The sequence below is a fragment of the Podarcis raffonei genome, chromosome Z, assembly GCF_027172205.1.
Source record: "Podarcis raffonei isolate rPodRaf1 chromosome Z, rPodRaf1.pri, whole genome shotgun sequence".
Lineage (NCBI taxonomy): Eukaryota > Metazoa > Chordata > Lepidosauria > Squamata > Lacertidae > Podarcis > Podarcis raffonei.
Genome location: NC_070621.1, coordinates 9401779 through 9419386, shown reverse-complemented (window position 1 = coordinate 9419386; position 17608 = coordinate 9401779). Strand labels below are relative to the sequence as shown.

The 17608-nt window shown below is 46.8% G+C and overlaps 1 protein-coding gene across 9 annotated transcripts in view; it reads left to right on the top strand.

The window, feature by feature from the left end:
* CACNA1B (calcium voltage-gated channel subunit alpha1 B) overlaps nucleotides 1–17379 on the top strand; it is a 324850-nt gene extending 307471 nt beyond the window's left edge. For 4 of the 9 annotated variants that reach the window (XM_053373453.1, XM_053373452.1, XM_053373451.1 and 1 more), the window contains 7 exons: nucleotides 801–913; nucleotides 1417–1538; nucleotides 3320–3461; nucleotides 5227–5376; nucleotides 11926–12127; nucleotides 13528–13727; nucleotides 14910–16422. In XM_053373453.1, coding sequence (XP_053229428.1) covers nucleotides 801–913; nucleotides 1417–1538; nucleotides 3320–3461; nucleotides 5227–5376; nucleotides 11926–12127; nucleotides 13528–13727; nucleotides 14910–15449 — 1469 coding nt within the window. In that variant the 3' untranslated portion in view covers nucleotides 15450–16422. Of the gene's footprint in view, nucleotides 1–800; nucleotides 914–1416; nucleotides 1539–3319; nucleotides 3462–5226; nucleotides 5377–8703; nucleotides 8740–11925; nucleotides 12128–13527; nucleotides 13728–14909; nucleotides 16423–16447 lie in introns of those variants that run through there. The other 5 variants (XM_053373458.1, XM_053373450.1, XM_053373449.1 and 2 more) reach the window with 4 other exon arrangements.
* Nucleotides 17380–17608: the final 229 nt, after the last annotated feature.

Genomic DNA, 17608 nt, shown 5'->3' with positions numbered 1-17608 from the left:
ATACTAGATGGGAAGATATGGAGAGTAGAAAATAGGTCACTGCGCGAGGGCCTCCACTCTGATCTAGGTGTCAATCTGTTACTTTGCAGTGCCGCTGAATTGACTCGGGGAGATCCAGGTGCTGAATCTGTTTGGGAGTCCTACACAATCATGTGCTTGAGGGGCAGGAGTGAGATTGGGACCTCCTTCTCCTTCTCCCAACCCCCCAGACTTTATTATTACATCTCTATCCCACCATTCCTCCAAGGAATTCAAGATAGCATCCATGGTTCTCCTGCTCCCCACCTTATCCTTACAACAACCCAGTGAGGCAAGCTAGTCTAACACTCTAACCACTACACCATATTGTCTCTCCTACACACCTCTTAATTTTGCAATGCAGTTTCCCAGCCAATGGGTACAAAAATTCATATGTTGGGGGAAGGCATGCTTGAAAAGTATTACATTAGTATGCATTATACTGGGGGAAATTGCTTGCAAAAAAATCTGTATATTTGGATAAATTTTACACTGAAATGCAGATTGCTACAGAAATGTGGAGAACTAAATTTAAGATTGGAAGTGGCAGGAATAATTTTTTGGTGGCCTCATTTTGATTTTAAACAATAGGTACCGGGCCATCTGAGTTTGGTCTAAGAAAGAATTAGGATAGCTCCCCACCCAACTCATGAGAATCTAAGATTTCCATTCATGCTGACTCCCCCTCCCACTGCCTTCACCTTTTGCTATTCATCAATTCTGTTCACCTCATCTTTCCCCCCCCTCTTATTTTGTTTTTCATTTTTTGTTTCTTTGTCCAGCTGAAGCCATGACAGTGGGGAAAGTCTATGCAGCCTTGATGATATTTGACTTCTACAAACAGAACAAGAACACTCGAGATCCTGCCCATCCAGCACCTGGAGGTCTTTGCCAGGTAAACAGTCTTTTGCACCCTTCACTGCCACTATGTCACTGTGGAGACCAACAATGAGCCAAACTTCACTGACCTGTAGGGGCAGTACAATCAGCTAATAGAATCTTGTTTAGTTTTACCATGGCCTGGTGGTTATTGGCTTGTAGTAACATATAACAAATCACATCTAACCTAGAGGTTACCAGAGCGTAGACATCAGAAAATTGCAGTAGTTGCTCCTGCTTTTGCCTCTGGCCTTATCCTCCACTGGCACTCAGGGTGAAAAATGTATCCCACCCTTACACTAAGCTGCAGCTCCCTATTAAGGAACAGATAAGATTTGTACAGCTTTATTGCTGAGGGATTTGCCAGGCAGGGATAAGGAGGAATCCCTGTCCAGAACAACTGCCAACCTCTACCTCTGTGGCAGCACTGTATGAATTGTTACCAGAGCAGATAATCCTTCCTTCCTTCCTTCCTTCCTTCCTTCCTTCCTTCCTTCCTTCCTTCCTTTCGCCTTGCAGACTGGAACTGTGTCCCTTTTCCACCCGTTGAAAGCAGCGCTTGAACAAAGCCAGCCTTCAGTATTCCCCAATGCTTTCCTGCGCCAAAAGAGCTCCGCTTCTCTCAACAATGGAGGTGCCTTGTGAGTACCCAGAAAGTTCTCATTATTTTTGGCTAAATTCTCACTGAAGTGGCCAAGCTGGAGCTGTGCCTATTCAGAGTGCAGGTGGGGTGAAGGCAGTGGCGTAGCGTGGGGGTGCAGGGGGGGCCGGCCGCACCGGGCGCAACATCTTGTGGGGGCGCGCTCGCACTCGCAGCTCTCTGCCCCTACCTGGCTCACTCACTCTCTCTCACTGCAGTGCTGGCTGTGCGAATCCGATCCGAGCCGCCGGGTTGCTGCCCACTGTGGAGGGGGTGGGTGCCAGGCATGCGGTGCGGTGCGGAGAGAGAGCGAGGGACTATCTGGGGGAGGGACAGTGCAGCGGCCGCCCAGCGCAGTGCTGAGCGCGGGAGAGAACCACACCAGCCCAGCCCAGGCAGCAGCAAGAAGAAGCTGGCAGCGGCGGCAGGTTAGGGGTTAGGGGGCGCAAATTACTTGCCTTGCCCCGGGTGCTGACAACCCACGCTACGCCGCTGGGTGAAGGAGCTCACCTGATGGAATTTGTCTCTGCACACCAAAATTCCTTGCATTTTGAGAACTAGCATCACAATTTTTTTAGCCCAAGGGTGGATAAGCTGTGGTCAATGATCAAGAATGATGGGAATTAAGAGTCCTACAACATACTGAGGGCTGCAGCTTTCCCCATTTCTTTTTCTGTCTAACTTGCTCCCTGATATGCTGGTTTTCTAAGTGAGGAGATTGATTTCATTTTTTAAGATAGAGCAGTGTTCCATCATGTCTGTCCCCACCTGTAGTCTGAAGTTGCATGGCTGGAGCACAGGTTTGCCACCTGAGTGATAACTAGGTCCTTCTTAACCTGCAGCTGCTAACTACCTGACTTTGTGGTTTGTTTGTTTGTTTGTTTGTTTGTTGCCTGCAAGGAAGGGTTTCCCCAGCCTGCTTTATCTACAGTGTTGCATTATGTAGATATATGTGTTTTATTATGTATAACATGAAACAATATAAACAGCAAATAATGGGTATCAGTCACCAGGTATGAAGCAAAATACAGCATGAGTATAAAGCAGAAAATAATAGTATCAAATCCCAGAACTGTAGAGTTGGAAGGAACCCTCAGAGCCATCTGCTCCAATCCCCTGCAATACTGGAATCACAGCTAAAGAATCCCTCACAGAAATAAATATAAACCAGTCATAATCAAAGTATGTTTTGGTATGTTTGTCTGTAGATCACTCTACAGCATTGTGTAAGCTTATCAGTCAAAGCCATACCCTATTAGACCAGCACCATTTATCAAGAACAAGAGTTGCTGGAACTCACCATGAACATGTCCCTCATTCTCTTAGAATGACAATGGCGCCCACCTGAGAGGTGCCAGAACTAAGTTCCAGGGAGTTCTGGCCAAGAAAAGCCCTCTGCATCTTTCCAATGTTACCCTAGCTCCATGCATGCTGCCAGAAGGAGGTGGTTTATATGATTCTTACAAGACAGATCATTGTTGCAAGATTTTGGTATACAGTACAGTGGTACCTCGGGTTACAGATGCTGCAGGTTACAGACTCCGCTAACCCAGAAATAGTACCTCAGGTTAAGAACTTTGCTTCAGAATGAGAACAGAAATTGTGCGGTGGCAGCAGGAGGCCCCATTAGCTAAAGTGGTGCTTCAGGTTAAGAACAGTTTCAGGTTAAGAACGGACCTCTGGAACGAATTAAGTACTTATCCTGAGGTACCACTGTATTGCATTCTTTGCAAGTTCTCTCTCTCTCTCTCTCCCTCCCTTCCTTCCTCCCTTTCATGACAGACCAACGCCAGAGGGAGGAGGAATCAAGGAGTCTGTTTCATGGGGTACTCAACGGACTCAGGATGTGTTTTACGAAACGAGGACACCAGCATTTGAGCGTGGCCATTCAGAAGAAATTCCCACGGAGCAGACAAGCAAACAGGTGAAGGTTAAATGTACTGTTTTGGTACAGGAGGAGGCTTCACTGGGCTAATCCCAAAAGCTCTGCTACACCAATGAAATGTACTTTCCAGTCTGGACAGCAGGCCTGGTCCAAGAAATGTTGCTCCCTAAGACAAAGGACAAGACCTCTCCCCCTTCCCATATTCTGTGTACTGAAGCCAGTGCTTGAAAAGGCAATTTTAAAAATGCAAACAATTTCTGACCGAAGGGAAGATATTCCAACACATGCCCACAGCATGTGCCTTGATGCTTTATCCTGATTACATCACCAGCCCCTAGCCAAACTGGCCAGTTCCTCCTTATAAAGAAGCTGTGGAATCCAGTATGCCTGAAACTTCCATGTTTTTGTGGAATCAATCTCAGTTTGAAAGCTAAAGAAACATTGCATATGGATGCTAAAACAACACTGCATGGAACACCCCATTGCAATTTAATTTATTATGCAATATTGCTTTATACAAGTGAAAGGTGCCCCAAAGTGATTTACAGGAAAATTGAACTGCCAAATTACACAATACAATATCATTGCGTAAGAAGATTAAAAATTGACTGGCAGAGGGGCTGGAGCACTCCCATGCCACTGTAATGGAGTTGGGATCATTATCCTTGGGACTACATTACTGAATCAGTGGCATAGCATGGTGTGGGGGGTGTCACTGGGTGCATGTTTTGAGGGGGCATGCGAGGGAGCTGTGGAGACAGCTTCCTCACACAACAGCCCAATGGCACCAGCCACAGCTCCATTCCTAGGTCAAGCCTAACCTGGGAGCAGAGAGAGGACAGTTGGTGGTAACACTGCCATCCACTTCCTAGGCTGTGGCAGCTTTCTTGCACCTGGCCATAGCTGCTCCACTTCCAGGGCAAGCCTGACCCGGGGGTGGACCCAGGGATGGAGAGAGAAGAGTCAGCAGCAATGCTGCAGCCCTCTCTTCTGGTTTGCAGTGCACAAGGAAGCAGCTCCACTCTCGGGTCAGGTCTGACCTGGGGGCAGAGAGTAGGAAGAAAGCTGGTGGCAGCTCCCTCACCCCTCTTCTCGCCTGGGCTGTAGCATGCAAGTGAGCTCCCCCATGCTGCTTTGTGAAGCAAGCCACAGGGGGCTCCCTCTGCTCCCCACCCCCCTCCTGGATGTACCCCACATGCATGACCTGGGTGGCTTTAGCATATGCTCCACCACTGTGTTAAATTGTCATGTATATAAATTGAATTGGCTTGGGTATAAAAAAGAAGTCATGTGGGTGGTGCTGTGGTCTAAACCACAGAGCCTGGGGCTTGCCGATTGGAAGGTCGGCAGTTCGAATCCCTTCAACAGGGTGAGCTCCTGTTGTTTGGTCCCAGCTTCTGCCCACCTAGTTGGAAAGCACATCAAGTGCAAGTAGATAAATAGGTAGTGCTCCGGCGGGAAGGTAAACAGTGTTTCTGTGCGCTGCTTGGTTTGCCAGAAGTGGCTTAGTTATGCTGGCCACATGACCCGGAGGCTGTACGCCGGCTCCCTTGGCCAATAAATCGAGATGAGCGCCGCAACCCCAGAGTCATCCACGACTGGACCTAACGGTCAGGGGTACCTTTACCTTTACCTTTAAAGAGCCAAACACCACTGAGCTCAGCTAAGCATGCAGAGGGGCCCTTTATATCTTACCTCTCCCTCTGAGGATGCAGCAAGTCATTTACCATGATTACTGATAACTTTTTTTTTTTTTTGCCAGCTCCCTGCTTACTTCTGTGCTTCTGCCCTATTTCTCTCTCAGGTAGTAGAAATGCGAGAGATCAGTCCAACAATGGCCAATGGTGAGCACCAGCCTGGCCTGGAGAGCCAGGGGCGAGCTGCCTCCATGCCCCGCCTGGCAGCAGAAACTCAGGTGAGCGCAGGAGGCTTAACTGGCAATGGAAGACTTACAGTAAGTCAGCGATTTAACACCTTCTTTCTGTCTGTTTGTCTTGTCACCTGGAAGACCTTTGGGAGGTTTAACAATGTGAGTGCTGCAGTGGGCAATTTGATTATGCATTTACCGATCACATAAATAATTGTGGTGTGATCTGGAGCAAGCATTCCCCATTACAGACAGCTTCTCTGAGATCCATCCGCAGTCAACAGAAAAGCAACAGGCTCCAGATCCTACTTACTAGGCAACTTTGTTTGCTGGTTTTGTGTATGTAAGTATGCATCTAATCATAGGGATCCATAACTTTTCATATATCTTTCACCAAAAAGCCTGGCATTCTACAGACTCGGCTTTCTTCAGTAGAAACAGAATTGTACCACATTTTCCCTGAGCCTGCCTTCCTACAGAGCACTCCTCTTTTGCTAAGTTTCTCTTTTTCCACAGTTAAGATACAGCTACACTTACAAACCTAAACCAGTTTCCAAACCTGTTTAGCCACCCCACAAATGAGTTCCAGGAAGGGGCTGGGACATTCTTCCAACATGAATTCTCAGTAACCTCCTGGAACTACAAGTTCTCATGGTTTTCGTAGAAGAAGATTCAGTGGCTGAAGGCAGCCTCCAACTGTTTTTTTAATTTGCAATGCAGACATGCTCCCACATATGCTTCCAAACCCAATAGAAAATTATATATGTGGAATTCACATGAATCCTGTGGCATAATTAGGTTCAATAAGTAAGGTAGAGTTTTCTAGCTAGCTAGAAGTGGTGGGTACATAGTCCACTGCATGTTGGATCCCCTTACAGTAATTCAGGGCTCATCCACACCTTCATCGGTGCCACATTATCTAAGTCTGTGACTAAGCAGGGCTTTTTTTGTCCCGCCACTTTCTCCAGGAAAATACTCAGTTTACTGCTGAATCATAACAAACATCAATTCATGTAAACGCAGTTGCCGTATTTTCCACTTCAGCAATGGGACAAAAAACAAAACCCTCCTGCTCAAACCCGGACCTAGAAATCACAGGCCTGTGCCTAGAAAGCATGGCTCAGACTGAAGTATGGATGAGCTCTCAGTATTGGTTAAAAGGTAATGTGAGGCATGACACGAGTACCCTAGACAGCTCTGAACAGCGCTTGGGGTGAATAATGCATAAAAGCAGAGCTCAGAAGTTGCTTCATCAGCAGTTATTGCCAGACTGAGCCATATATAAGATCTGTAACTCAGTACCACCTGACCTCACAGGACGAGAGGATCATGGGGTGCTGTGGCAAACTCACAGTTAGAATAAGGAATAATTCACCAACTGATTCTATTGATGGTGGTCATTGATTTAATTCTAGGCATGAAACTCTCCTGATTTCAGTTGCATTTCCCAAATTGAATTACTTACTAAGGATCTTCTGCCTTAATAAGAGAACCAGAAACATTTCATCTGCAGGAGATATATTTTTAAATCCTCCTCTTGTGCTTAGATAATGCAGCCTCAATCATCACCTGTGTGACTGAGCATTGTCTAGTCTTGCATTTCACACACCATTCCATCATTGACACATGGCTGGTGATCATTCTCCAGCTGCTCTTGGACCACTTCAATTCCCAACCCAGACAACAGGATGTCACTGCCCTGGGTTCCTTCAGCTAGAATTAGAGATGTCATTGAAACTTGCATTTCTTCACTTAAAAATGAAGAAAGCTCATCATTCTGACCTCATATGCATGTATTCTTCAAAGGAACAACAAAACATCATGCTGTGTCTCAAACCTCTCATTCCCTTTCTTCAACACAGTCCACCACACCCCTGAGATCCACTTGCTTACCTCCTTGCTTTTCAGTGGTGACAAGCAGGAGGTTTTGCCATCTTTCACCCTCCATCACTGGTTGGCTGCATCACAGCCTACCATGAGCAATTGGGCTTGGGAAATATAGTTTCCCAAGGACCACAAACACCCACAGCAAGGGTGGGCTCTCTCATTTGCTGCCACTGGAGCAACAGAAAGGTTGGAAGTGGGTGGGAAGGGTGGCTAGAGCATCATAGGTGAGTTGAAATCTATAACAGAACAGAGCTGACATTTCTCAGAATACGTTTTTTCCTGAGACACTTTCTGAGATTTTTTCTCACACACACTTTGAAAAAGGCCAAATATTCTCCAACTCTTTTCTTGTGGCAGCTGCCATTCCCACCCACCCCTGCCTCATCCCTTAGGGGGAAAATAAATTCTGCTCCGGCAATTGCTAATGGTGAACTCTGTCCCCAAGATTTCCTCCTGCACCTAGAGGAATTTAGCTGAATCCTCAGTCCCTGGGTTGTGTGTCCATGCATAGGGTAGAAATTTTAAGAGGTCTCCATCTCATGCTCAAAGCCACGATTTCCTTATTCTTGTTCTCCCTTCCTACATCATGCTAAAGCATGAGTGAGGAACTTATAGTCTGCCCCATGTTGGTGGACTCCAGCTCTCATCAACCCCAGCAAGAAGGACCAGTTGTAGTCCTGTAAGGTTTGGAGGGCTGTATGTATAATGGGAGAGAGTGAGCAGAAAAGGGATTAAAGAGCAGCTGCTGGTACTCCACCTCCTTCTCAACACCACCCCCAGATTGAGCCAAATAGGAAACCAGTGATGGGAAGGAGCAGGGGGAGCTTCTGCAACTGAGCATTTTCCAGGGACTTTACTAAGCAGTGCTTCCCAGTGCATTGCGGTGCACCTTAGCAAGTGATCAACAGTGCTGTCCCCTGGCCCTAAGGCCTGAGTTTCAGAAACTTTTCCATCTGTTAATATTCTGCATGAGTTGGGTATAAGGCCTCCCTCTGGAGCAGGGATGGGAATCTCTGGCTCTCCAGACATTGCTGGACTCTGACCCCCATCAGCCCCAGCCAACATGCTTCACAATGTAGGGTGATGGGAAATATAGCACTCCAACATCTAGAAGGGCCACCCAGTTGGATGTCCCATGCTTGTTGAGTTGGAGTGTGTAAACTGTAGTTCCAGCAACACTTAGAAGGGCCATGGGTATCCACAACCCTGCTTCAGAGAAGTCTGAGGAGATCTAACCTCACTTTCTTCCATTGGAAGTTCCATTTGAATAACCACTCACCAGTCTTGACTCCTCACCAAGTTCCATGGATAACGTTTGACTAACACCCATTTCTGTCTCTTGTCTCTTATTCATCCCCCCTTCCCTTTACCTGTTTGTCTCCCCTCTCTGGTTGCCCCATTCGTCCCCACCCTTTCTTCCCCACCTCTCCATCATCTCGTCTGCCGCGCGCACCTGCTGTGATGTCTGACAATGGCTGTGCTGGTGGGGGCTGCTTCCAATATATTTTCTGTCCGAATTTCTTGCAGAGAGGCAAAGTGCGGTCACCGGGGCGTTACCTGGCAGTATGTAGCTTGCTTGAACTTAAAAGTCGTATCCTCTCTAAAGTCTGTTCAATGAAGGGTGGGGAAGGTTTTTTCCTTTGGGGCAACCTCCTAGGGGCCACATGCAAGTGGTGTGTGGGACCAGAGGCAAAATTCGGGGCAAGCGATAAATGGGAATTCTTCCTTTATACAATAGGTGAGTTTTTACAAACAGCTCTTTCCATCCTCTGTCCCCAGGAAAGGAAGCAGTGTTGTTGGAGTTAAAAGACACATTCCAGCCAGGCAAACACACTCAAGGAGAGTATGAAGCAAGAGGAGTGAGGGGTGTGGCCTGGGGGGCATCACAGGGGCCAGATAGAAAGGCTTAGAAGGCTGCATTTGCACCTCAGGCTGTCAACCCTTTTAGCTCCCCTTTCCCCGCCTGGGGTGGCAATCTTCCATTATAATGAAGCGTGTTCTGTGTTCAGATGCAGAGCCAGCTCCAGATTTAAATGGGCCCTGATTGTTCTGGTAGTGCTCCAAGCCCACTAGCAGCCCTAAATAGCCCTAGCTGCTATTTAAATTTCCCACAATTCCCCAGAGCGATGGTAGGTAAAGGCCTTGCAGGAAAGTTGAATGGTGACCATGTACAGCCGTCCTAAGGACTGTTCAGAGTGTGGAATGCTGCTGTTCAGGATTCTAGCAACTCCATTCCATTTCCTGCTTTTCTGGGTCCTGTCCCCCCATGCCAGCCAGCATGGTCACTGTGCATGCTCAGCCTCATTGGGCTGCTATTTGGCCCCCCTCCTCTCACGATAGAACTTTCTAACGCCCCTCTCTATATCTATCTTTGTACTTCTGCTGACTCTCAAGGTTTATTTATTTATTTCATATATTTCTGTGCCTCTTAACAGTCTTGAAGGGGCTGAGATTTTCTCTAAGCTAGTTGGCTACCTCATTCTTGTCCATGGGTGGTGCCATTTTGGCTTCAAGAATAACAACACATGTTGACCATTGGGAACAGGGGGAGAGGGATAAACAAAATCTCTAAGTGGTTTAAATGATGTCCCAGCTGCACTGAAGTGACGGATGGATAAGTGATTGGGGTGAACATCCTTTTTGGGAGTTGTGTGTTTATAACTTTTAATTCAGAATTTCACAAACTGGGAAAATGTCTGACATGTACCACAGGCTGTCTGGTTGGAAGTAAGTCACTCTTGGGGCTTCAGTTACTCCTGGGCTACAGCCCCAGCACAACTTCAAAATCTAAGATCATTCCTGGAATATATCAGGTGAATCAGGCTTCCTCAACCTCGGCCCTCCAGATGTTTTTGGCCTACAACTCCCATGATCCCTAGCTAGCAGGACCAGTGGTCAGGGATGATGGGAATTGTAGTCTCAAAACATCTGGAGGGCTGAGGTTGAGGAAGCCTGACATAAATAAACACCCTTCCAGACATAGGCCCTATTTGCACTATACCTTTAGAGCAGTATCATACCAATTTGAACGGTCATGGCTTCCCTCAAAGGATCCTGGGAACTCTAATGTGTTAAGGGTGCTAAGAGTTGTTAGGAGAAACCCATATTCCCCTCACAGAGCTACAATTCCCAGAGTTCCTTGGGAAGAGGGTTTGATTGCTTAACGACTCTGAGAATTTCAGAAAACAGGGGTCTTCTAACAATTCAAAGCACCCTTAACACTCTACAGTGCCCAGTACTCTTTGGGGGAAGCCACAACTGTTTAAAGTGGTATGGTATATCTTTAAGTATATGGTGGAGATGGGGCCTGACTATAGCGCTATGGCTGCTGTTCATTCCAATGTGGGAGCTTTGGAGCAGACCTTCCACATGACAGGTCACAGATCTCTGTTTTTTGGAAGCTGATGGTGCTTTTTACTGCCCTCACAATGACAGGATGTGTATGGATTCAGAAAAGGTCTGTGGCTGTAGTCACACCCCTTCTATGCCCCCTTTCTTCCAACCTGCAAGCATCAGAGTTACGAGCATTTTGAATCTAACTCCTGGCATTCCAGATTTCTTTTGGAGATTAGACAAGCAGAAATTTATTAAGTTCCCTGTTTTCGGTCTGAGCTAGGAATACCCTCCTGTCAAAAAGAAAAGTGGGTTGTTGTTTTTTTTAAATTACAGAAGCATTCCAGTTCTTTCACAAAATATTGCATTCATTCATTCATTATTTTTATGATAGAAGAAAAAGTGGTTTGATCACTGCAATATTCTGGAATAGCAAAGGAATTACCATGATGGCATGCGGAAGAGTGCGGTGAAAAACAGAAAGAAAGAAAAAAACCAGAGTTCTAGTTTCATAAAGAGTACACCTGGAAAGGCCATAGGAGCAGATTGAGTTGCCCCTGAGAAGTAGAGTGCATTTTCTGTCCCCCTAAATAACTGCAGAGAAAACCTCCACATGTCAGGAATAAGGGAGCATGGCCTTCTCAGCATCCCTTCCCCCCACCCCTTTGACATTAAGAACTGAATGTGATGGGTTTCCTTTGCAAGTAAAAATACATTAGATTGCAACTTGGTGCTCTTGGCTTGGCTTGGGCAGATCCTCCGTACACACAAGTGTAAGGCTTTGAAGTGCTGACTTTGAAAAAGGATGGTGAACACCTGTAGCCTTCCATATGTTGGGCTCCAACTCAATCAGACCAAATTATTTGTAATTCATGTAGTCCAGCAACATATGGGGGGCCACTGGTCTCCTCCTCACTGTGATACAGAAAAAAAATATCTCTCCATCCTTGCCTAGAAAGAGCAAGTAGATTAGAAGGAAAGCCTCTCTCGATCAGGTCAATGGTCATTTAGTCCAGCATTCTGTTCTTTCAGCAGCCAACCAGATGCCCATTATGGGAAGCCCACAAGTGGGGCCTAAGTGCAACAGAGCTTTCTTCCCACATGTGATTTTCAGCAACTGATATTCAGAGGCATACTGACTCCAACAGTGGAGGTCGAGCATAGCCTTCTTGTCCTCCATGAATCTGCCCAGTACTTTTACAAAGACATTTAAGCTGGTGGCAGTTGCCGTATCTCTTGTGAAAAGTGATTTTGACAGGTTAACGATGGGCTGCCCACCTCCCTGTTGTTGCCTTTAAGGGATGGAAAGAGGGTGCTGCACTAGGGAGGAGGGAGGCTACACACTGAACCAACAACTACCTTGCACTCTCTTCTTTCCCCTTCCTCACCCCAACCTCACCCTGCCTTTGTCCACAGCCCATCCCAGACACAAGCCCCATGAAGCGTTCCATCTCCACACTGAACCCACAGCGTCCCCATGCCACACACCTCTACGAGCATTCCCGGCCAGTGGAGCACACCCACCACCACCACCATCACCGCTGCCACAAGCGGAAAGAGAGGAAACAGAAGTCTGTCGACAAACCACCCAGCCACCTGGCTGATGGTGATGCTGCAGGTGAGGGTCATACACACAGAGAGAGAGTTTTAAGCCTTGTTTATCTATCTATTTGAAGTGTGATTTCTTTTCACTCACTTTTCATTACCTTAAAAAACGGGTTGGGTGCTGTGCTTACATTTCACTACAAAGAAGACGGACTGAATGCATAGCCTTCATTACCTATCTTTAGGCACCAGGGAAGAATGTTTCTCCTCAACCAGGTGTTTGTGTAATTAACATTCTATGGCTTTTTAACTGTGTTTGTGGGAGGATGGTTAATGGTTTGTTTTTGTTTTATTATGTATCTTGTATTCTCATTTCATATTTTTCTGTTGTGAACTTCCCCGAGGTCTTCAGAGGAAGGCACTATAAAAATAACAACAACAACAATGGCTACAAGTACAACAACAGCAACCATATTTTACAAAGGAGGGATATTAAAAGAAAATGGACTGGGAGGGAGGAGGAAATAAGACAACTCAGGTACAGGTTTATAGGTTGCAATGGTGGAGCTTCATGCTCCGGCACCGGTAAGGGGGTGGAGAGCAGGCGGGTGCATGTCCTGGGGGCATAGCGTGGGGGCATAGCACCCAGCACAGGCAGGGGGGCAGCCACGATGGCACCCCACCGGGATCGCACTGCCGGGGGCGGTGAACTTGCCCCCGCATTCCTCTTCCTCCGCCAGTGATAGGTTGCAAGTTCTTCTAATGGCCAGTTGGTATGAAAGAGTTCAAGGGGAGAAGGATTGAAAAGTTGCTGGTGTTGTATCCAATGTTTGTCCTCCTCAGCATAGATCCATTGAAATTAGTACACCTAAGTTAGTCAATTGCATTATTTTCAGTGGGTCTCATCTGAGTAGAACTAACATTGGATGCAATTCCTGATCTCTCAGCTGAGCCAATGGAGTAGCTCTGCTTCCCTTCCCTTCTCTACCTCCCTCTGCTATACTCTGATAGGATGTCTGCTGTCAGGTGATGTTCTTATGATTATTGTCAGGGCTAGTACACTGTCACACCTACAAGAGCCCAGATTCTGTACCTCCTCCACCTCCTGCAAAATTATGTACGTAAGGGATATACCATACACACTGGGCATCCTGGGTATTTCTGTGTCATCTCAATTTAGTTTGGGTCATGGCCAGGGCTTTCTTGGTGGTGGTGCCCAATTTATGGAATTCCCTTAAGAAAGCTGCCTGACAGCCACTTTTTATTTAGGGAAAGCTCAATGTTAGGACATCTGCTTTGCAGAAGGTACAAACCATGGCATTTCCAGGCAGGGTTTACAGAGACCCCACTGTAAAACCCTGGAGAACTGCTGCCAGTTCTCATTTAAGGCATGTTCCCATGTTTCTATGGGAAGCAAGATGCTATCAGATGGGCCTCTGACACCACTGGGATTCCTTTTTGTTTGATGAGTAGGTGAAGCAACATCCAAAACCAAAAAGCAGGAGAGGGGCCGGTCCCAGGAGCGGAAACTTCACTCCTCTTCATCCTCTGAAAAGCAGCGCTTTTACTCCTGCGACCGATATGGGAGCAGAGACCACTCACAGCCCAAGTTATCAGAGCGCAGTCGGCCAACGTCACCCAATGGAGGGCAAGAGCATGGAACACAGAAACAGGTGAGGAGCCAGAAGGAGGGTGGGAAGAGGGTGGTGGGTACCTTCTACAGATGACTGAGCAACAAATGCTTTGGCCTTTGTCAGAGCTTCAGAAGCTCATGCACAAATTCTTGGCATTTGTCTTAACTTCATGTGGTTGGAGACATCCTGAAGGGAGAGAAGAAGGCTGGTTGGGCAGCAGGTAATGGTTGGGTCACTGTTGCTCTCGTGTTTGCTTGTACATTTGTGATTCAGTTTAAGCAACTCCTTTGTGGTGGAAGAAAGAGGGTTGTAATTTACTCCCTCCCTGTAATAAAATAAAATAAAATATGTGGGGGAAGCCAAAAATGATGGAGCAATAAAAGGGTTAAGGCCCTTGCAAGTGAGCGATTAATATCTCTAGCAAGAGCAATCTGCCCTCCACCAGCAGCCCACTGGACAGAGAGAAAGAGGGAGAAAGGGTGGTATAAAGAAACTGTGAGAGAGAAGGGGTAGCAGAAAGAAAGGTGGCTCTGCCCATCAGTGGTTCAGCCCTGCTGATTGCAGGAAGGTGTTTTTGTTTTGACAAGATTTTTCCAGCTGGATTGTGGAGTGGCATGGAATTGCGTCTCTGTCTACTCTTGAGTGTTTACTTGTATTGAGTTTTAAACCCATTTTTAGCATTTAAACCCATTTTAGTATATGGTTGTGAATCACATTGAAATTTATCTGAAAGGTGGTTCATAAATTAAACTTGAGAAGGCTGAGCAAACAAGTCCCATAATGTTCAGTAATGCTTCTGGTCATGAAGCAAATCTATTTTGGGCTTTTGGGGCATGTGGGAGGATTTTGTTGGTCAACTTGCATTCCCATTTGCCCCAGAACTGTCTGCTCTCCTACGTTGTCACCCTAACCCACTGGATGTTTTCCCCCCATTTGGAATCCTTTCCTTCTCCAGCCCTTTTGATTTCCTGGGTCTATACCTCTGTTCCAGATTGCTCCTTAACACAGTCGTTCCCCGACTGCACGTCTAAACTCTCTCTTTCCATTTTCTTTCATCTTGTAACATATTCCCCCCACCCTTCTTTTCATGTCACTTGATCTTCTGTTGCTTGGTTCCCCACTATCACCTTCCCTGCCATACACCTCTGCGTTTGTCTGGTGTTCCCCCTCCCCTTCGTTGTTCTTTTTTTGTTCATTTGCTTTGTTCCAATTTTCATGTAGGGCAGTGGTTCAGTTAATGAGAGCCCCTTGCTGTCAACTTCGGGTGCAAGCACCCCGTCCCGTGGCCGGAGGCAACTGCCGCAGACCCCACTGACCCCGCGCCCCAGCATCATGTACAAGACTGCCAACTCGTCGCCTGTGCACTTCTCCAGTTTCCAGACTGGCCTGCCAACTTTCTCCCCGGGACGCTTGAGCCGGGGTCTCTCTGAGCACAACGCTTTGCTGCATGGTGACTCCCAGGGCCCTTCGCAGCCCCTGATGGCCCGGATTGGCTCAGACCCTTACCTGGGGCACCGGGAAGACAGTGACAGTCCGTACCATGCTGTGCCTGAGGACACACTCACTTTTGAGGAGGCTGTGGCCACCAATTCAGGACGGTCATCCCGGACTTCTTACGTCTCCTCCCTGACGTCCCAGTCCCACCAAATCCGTAGAGTCCCCAATGGATACCATTATACATTGGGCCTCAGTGCCGGCCCTGGGACCAGCACCAGAGCACGTAGCTATTACCATGAACGAGATGAAGATGACTGGTGCTAGCAGGAAAAAAAGCCGGAGTTCTTGCACACGAAACTGATGAATATTATACATAAAGCTATGTGTTTATGTGTGCACACATACGTTCAGCCCCACAGCTTCAGGGCTGGAGGGATAAAGAGGAGGGAAGAAGTGCCTCCTCATGGAACCCCCCCCCCCCAAAAATGAAGAAGACTTGTCTCTGTGCATGCGCACAATGCTGTCAAGAGACGACGCCTCTCTCTCATACTGAAACCTGTCTGTCCTTTAGTGCTAAGAAGGCCCTGGATCAGTAGGAATTGCTGTTCTTTGGAAGGACAGGGCAAGGGAGATCTTGCTCGTCTCTTGCTGCATTGCAGTTAACATCATCCTCTCCTTTCTCAACAATAAAACTGTAAGATAAGCAAAAGACCCGGAGAGAAAACCAAAAAAAACACAAACTGTTGAACTTTCTGGGACTGGAGCATCATGCAGTTTTGGATAGAAAGAGGGGAAGGAAGGGACAGTCACAGTTACAAACAGAACCTATCATTTCTCTTGTCCACACTTTAAGAGGCAAAAATCACCCATGACGGCATTGGACTCGACATTTGGCAAGACGAAACCTTTTCAAGGGAGCCCGTAATGGGGCCTTTCAGCTGACAGAAGCCGCCACGCTGCCGTCTGTGACTACTTTGATTGGTTTGACTTCCCATTGACTTTTTGGAAAGCACCTCCTTCACTTGGGAGAGGAGAGCTGTTTGGCAGGCAAGGATGGCTCCCAGCCTGCTGCTGCTCCTACTGCTGACAACTTAAAAATCAGTTCCTCTGTTTTGGATGTGATATGCCCCCTTTCATAATTTAGTCTTGTTTACAATCAAAGCACGAGAGTGAGAGCGAGAGAGTGAGAGTGAGTGAGAGAGAGAGAGAGAGAGAGAGAGAAGGGTGGGGTCTGGCAAAAGAAAATGTGTCATTTGGTTTTATATTGAGCTGTTAGATAAACTAACTTTTCATTGTGTGCATTTTTTTTGTAAATTGTACAGTAAAAGAAGAAGAAACAAACAAACAAACAAACAAAACAAACCAAGAGTCCTTCACTGTAGAGAACTAGTCCTATTGTCATTCCAGCTCCACTGTTGTTTCATACTGAAGGCGCCAATTCTTCACTACTAAGTGCCTGATCTTAGGAATCTCTCATGGTGAAGACGCAATCTCTTGTTCCCGATGCATCAGGAAGATGCGTGTGGTGGAGTGGGGTGACCCACAAGGAGGGTTTGGAAGGCTTCAAGTATTGACCAGTGCTGAGTCAATAATTCCACATAGATTGGAAGGCGGACAAGTACAAAATTCTGTGTGTGCTTTTTTCAGATCTTGTTGTGTGGGGGGGGGGTGCAGGGATATTAGAGAGATTTCAACAAGCATCTAGCAACAGGGGCAAATGTTCTTCTGCCAAAAGCAGGACCCTACTGCTCTACACATCTAAGTCTTAACTTGGTTACAGAAGCTCTGGTTGCTCTTCATGGCACATTGTTGGGTGTTGAAGACAATTGAAGAGACTTGTGATTATTGTCCTTTTTTGTGGTGGTTTGAGGGGGGGGGGATAAAACAAGAAAGCCCCGAGGGAAAACCCTAATTCTGATTCTCAGGGATGAGATTTCTGCTTTTTTTGTCTCTGTGTGTGTGTGTTTCTGTGCATCAGGTGCTTGTTTCCGTGTGTGTGCGTGCGCGTGTGTGCGTGTGCTTGAGCACTTTCATGAAAAGCTAAAACATTGTTATTAAAAAAACAAACAAAAATAAAACACCTGCACATAACAAAGCTGAAAGACCCAGCCCAACCTGAGGAGGGCAACATTCTATGTTTTGAGAGTGAGCAGAGGAGAGAGGCAGTGATAAGGAAAGAGACTTGCAGGGAAAAGTGACCCCATCACAAGCAAGACAAGAAGCTGTCATATACAAGTACATTTAGATTAGTCATGTGACATCGACTAGCAGCAGTTCTCTGGTGTTCCAGGTGGGAGGGAAGTGTCTCTCCCCGTCTTACCTGGAGATGACAGGGATTGAACCAGGAGGCACAGTCTCTTTCCGCACCTTAAAACTATCATGTGCTTCATTGCATCATACAGGCACAATTGTGCGGCTGACATTGTCTGTGGCTGCTTGCCAGGGTTTAACACTTTGGGAGCAAATCCAGGTTTGTCCCCCTT